We start from the raw sequence: 4,236 nt of genomic DNA, 5'->3' as shown, positions 1-4,236 counted from the left end.
ATTAAAAGCCCTGAATGTGGAGCACCTGAAAAAATATTTGGAAGTAGCCCAAAGGTGTGGAAATGAGAGCAGGGGCAGGGTCTGAGGTGGTGTAAATCAGGATCATCTGCTGGGCCTCCTAAAGCCAAATAACAGTTTGTAACATCCGAAGAGATGACTCTCCTCTAGAGAGCGATGCCTTCATGTCTATGGCTGCAGGCTGAAATCCCAGCCCCACTGTAGTCAAAGCAGGGGACTCATCCATTACCCTTCACACCTAAGAGAACCATCTCCAGCTAACAGGTAAGCAGAACCCCAGAATCTCTCCTTCCAACCACTTCCTAACCTATTTAATGAGTTACAACCTTCAGTTCTCCATTTCTTCAAAGCATTTACCTGCAGTGTATGACCATGGGGCCTTTACTCTTGGCTGACTTCTGCCTGACCATCTGTACAAACTGGAGGATGCTTTCGGCAGCGTTGGTCGTGGGGACACCATGATCTGGCCAGGCAGTGTAGTTAAAATGCATCACGTCTTGCACCTCATCAGCCTAATGGGAAAAGCAAAACAGCAGCACATGTAGACAGGAGTTTTTAACAGTGTAGTCATGTTCAATCACACTGAGGGGTTTTTTTGTCATTTTTGTGGTGGGTTTTTTCCCTCCAAATGCAACCTATGAAAGTAAAGTCAGCCAAAAAAAAAAAAGTGGCAAAGAATTTACATGCTATTTGATTAAAAAGAGAAGGGGGTATCAAGCCATTGTTAGAAAAAAAAGGAACAAACTCATGTTTCTGGATTTGTGTTTTGCTTTTTTTCCTCATGGTGGTTTGATTTTATTTTGCTTTTAAATCAAGTACTGTTGCATTTTTCAAGTTTAGGCTTTACTCCTCTTTCTATTCCATTCCCCTTCCTTTTCTTGTTTTGCCACAGATAAAGAACAACGCTGTTGGCAAACAAGAATGGGCTCTTGAGAGTATTTATTTTCAAGTTTCAAAGAAAAAAAAATACCCAAAGGGGAGAAAAAAATCATTACAGGGAAAAAGGAAATATTTAGAAAAAATACCCATTATTACAAAAACCAAAACAAAACATTTACAATGCTAAGAACTCTACTGGCTTTAGGTGAAAGAAGGTCCTCAACACAATACATTTTGGGTTTGAGACTTAAAGGAACCCAAAACACAGGGAGGGATGGGGGTGTGTGTGCTGGTTTTGGCTGGAACAGAGTTAATTTTCTTCACAGTAGCTGGTGAGGGGACGTGTTTTGGATTTGTGCTGGAAACAGTGTTGGTAACACAGAGATGTTTTCATTATTGCTGAGCAGGGCTCACACACAGTCAAGGCTTTTTCTGCTCCTCACCCTGTCCCACCAGTGAGGAGGCTGGGGGTGCACAAGAGGTTGGGAGGGGACATAGCTGGGAGAGCTGACCCCAACTGACCAGAGGGATATCCCAGACCATATGATGTCATGCTCAGCATATAAAACTGGAGGTAGAAGAAGAAAAGGGGGGGGCATTTGGGGTGATGGCATTTGTCTTCCCAAGTCACCGTTACATGTGATGGAGCCCTGCTGTCCTGGAGATGGCTGAATTCCTGCCTGTGATGGGAAGTGGTGAATGAATTCCTTGTTTTGCTTTGCTTGCACACATGGCTTTTGCTTTACCCATTAAACTGTCTTTAACTGAATCCACGAGTTCTTGCACTTTTACCCTTCTGATTCTCTACCCCACTCCATCATGGCAGGGAGTGAGCGAGTGGCTGCATGGTGCTTAGTTGCTGGCTGGGGTTAAACCATGACAGGTGTCACCACCAAAACCCATGGCAAGCAATGTCTTTAGATTTGCCATTCTGGGTCAGGCTAAATTCCCTTACTGCAGTAACCTCTCTCCAGTCACAGGCAACAGCAGATCCTTAGGCAAATGATAATTAAAAAATGAGATCAGTACAAAAGACCCTGAAGTAGCTGCCCTGGGTTTGGTAAAGGACAGTTTGCCTGAACTGCAAACTGCGATCTCTTCATTATTTTCAATGGATGCCAGCAGCCCAACACATCGTGTTCTATGCGTTTGCACTCCTAGCCCACACCCTGGACATGCTTCGTAGTGTAGCGAGGCATGGCTGAGCAGGACTAAGGTCCTGGCCTGATGGCCATGTGCCACTGCCCAGCTTTTTTTATATCCCCTCCATATCTCTAACCTTTCCCTCACAAGCTGGTGCTGGCAACTAGCTGATGCAGGAAGCAAAGCTGGAAAGAAATACTTGAAAAATCTGATCAGCTTTAATTTGGAGATTGCACAATCACATATGTGTTTCAATACTTTATAGGAATATAGGAATATTGCAGAATTGCCCTTTTGAAAAATATTTTCAATTTCTACATTGCATTTTCAAGTTTTGAATCGCTTACAGCAAGAAGATGTGCCTGAAATAAAGTTTACACATTTATTATCACTAATTATTGGCACCACAGAAATGTCCAGAACTCTGGTACTACTGTTGTTTCAGTCTTGCACTTTACTGAGAAATTCACAGAGGTGACAATTTTAGGGCAAAGCTTTGTGATTTAGGTGTTTACCTATATGGAGTGAGGGTAAAGCCATCAATCTTTCTCTTAGGCATTTTCCACTGAGTGCCAGAAATGGACAAAACTTAAAGAAAAGTCTGGATCAAAATTACTTCCACTCTTAGAGTAGGGCCATGCAAAATGTTTCACTTACATAGCTAATTCGGAAATTCCTATAAACCCAGTCTGTGTGCTCCTCCTCAGACAGCATCTCCACTGTGATGTCCCCATACGCAACAGGATCTTCCGTAAAAGGCCAGTAATGGTCACATTTCACCTGAAAGGGAGATCAATACATACATATTGGTATTTCTATAAATATATATATGCATATATAAAAAAGCACAATAAAAAGTGTACTGAACTTCAGTTATAGAAATGTCTACAGCACTATTTATTTGATGCTGCAATAAGAGGTAATATCCTGCAGTGACTTCCAGCCTGATCATTCCTCTTTGTGTAACTGTGGACATAAACTATACATTGGTTTTCCGAAGGGTAGCATTAGTGTAGTGAAGAATGGAAATACTTAGTGTCTTTGTAGATTGTTACTTTTCCTAACAGAATGGGTCTAAAAGGAACAAAAATATACATATTAAAAAAATTATATTCCAAATGTTTCTCTTATAATGTCAAGGAAAATGTAAAGCATAATAATTGCATTTTATTATTATTTAAACTTCAAAGCCCAGAAACACAGAAGGGTTGAGGTTGGAAGGGCCATCTGGAGGTCATCTGGTCCAATTCCCCCTGCTCAAGCAGGGCCACCAAGAGCCAGCTGCCCAGGACCATGTCCAGATGGCTTTTGAACATCTCCAAGGAGGGAGATTCCACAACCGCTGGGCAACCTTTGTCAGTGCTCAGTCACCCTCACAGTAAAAAAGTATTTCCTGATTTCAGATGGATTTAATGTGTTTTAATTTGTGTCCATTGCCTTTTGTCCTGTCACTGGGCAGCACTGAGGGCTCTCTTGTCTCCATTCCCTCCCATCAGGTATTTATACACAGTGACAGGATCCCCTGAGCCTTCTCTTTCCAAGAGTCTCCACTCTCTCAATCTCTCATGTGAAAGATGCTCCAGTCCCTTAATCATCCTGAAATACCTGCCCTAAAGGAATGAAGTGTCATTCCAGGTCTGATTATGATGCTGCCTCATGATCCCAAAGCAATGCAAAGACATTCACTCACCAGAAAACAAGTGTTCAGAGTAGTTACTTTTATATTATGTGCAGGGATTTGTTACATACCCTTCTTTTCTCATTGCACTGAGTGAGCATAACAATAATTTGAGATTTTTGCTGGAGAACCATCTTCCAAAAATCATTCCTAGTTTCTGGCAGTGGTCCTTGGGTTGCAATGTATTCCTGGGGTGAATTATAACCCTAAGAAACAAAGAGACAAATGCTGTTTACCAACATGATTACTGATTCAGAACACAGATTTTTCTCTGGCACACATACTTTTTAGCTTGCTCAAGTTTGCTCAAGTTCAACTTGTACTTTTAAAAAGGGTTTCTAATACAAAGAAACTACTTCTTTTTTTTTTTATTATTTATTGTGAGTTTACAGCTTTTGCCAGTTTTTGATGCTCCTCCTGAAGTGTAAGCAATCTAGAATGAAGGACAGAAGATGAAGTTGTTACTATACAAATCTTTTGCCCAGAGAGGAGGAAAAGCAACATTAAAAAAAATTAAA

The 4,236-nt window shown here is 41.3% G+C and overlaps 1 protein-coding gene across 1 annotated transcript; it reads right to left on the bottom strand.

Moving 5' to 3' along the window:
* Window positions 1-375: 375 nt before the first annotated feature.
* On the bottom strand, window positions 376-3,924 carry LOC104531452 (receptor-type tyrosine-protein phosphatase O-like; the record flags this gene model as incomplete). Its single annotated transcript, XM_010176336.1, has 3 exons — window positions 376-530; window positions 2,698-2,820; window positions 3,790-3,924. Coding segments are annotated over 3 exons (413 nt in total), but the record flags the coding sequence as incomplete, so codon positions are not given.
* Window positions 3,925-4,236: the final 312 nt, after the last annotated feature.

This window comes from Antrostomus carolinensis, unplaced genomic scaffold (assembly GCF_000700745.2).
Source record: "Antrostomus carolinensis isolate BGI_N321 unplaced genomic scaffold, ASM70074v2 scaffold22259, whole genome shotgun sequence".
Classification (NCBI taxonomy): domain Eukaryota; kingdom Metazoa; phylum Chordata; class Aves; order Caprimulgiformes; family Caprimulgidae; genus Antrostomus; species Antrostomus carolinensis.
The sequence above is the reverse complement of the archived record's forward strand: the minus strand, read 5'-3'. Positions and strand labels throughout refer to the sequence as shown.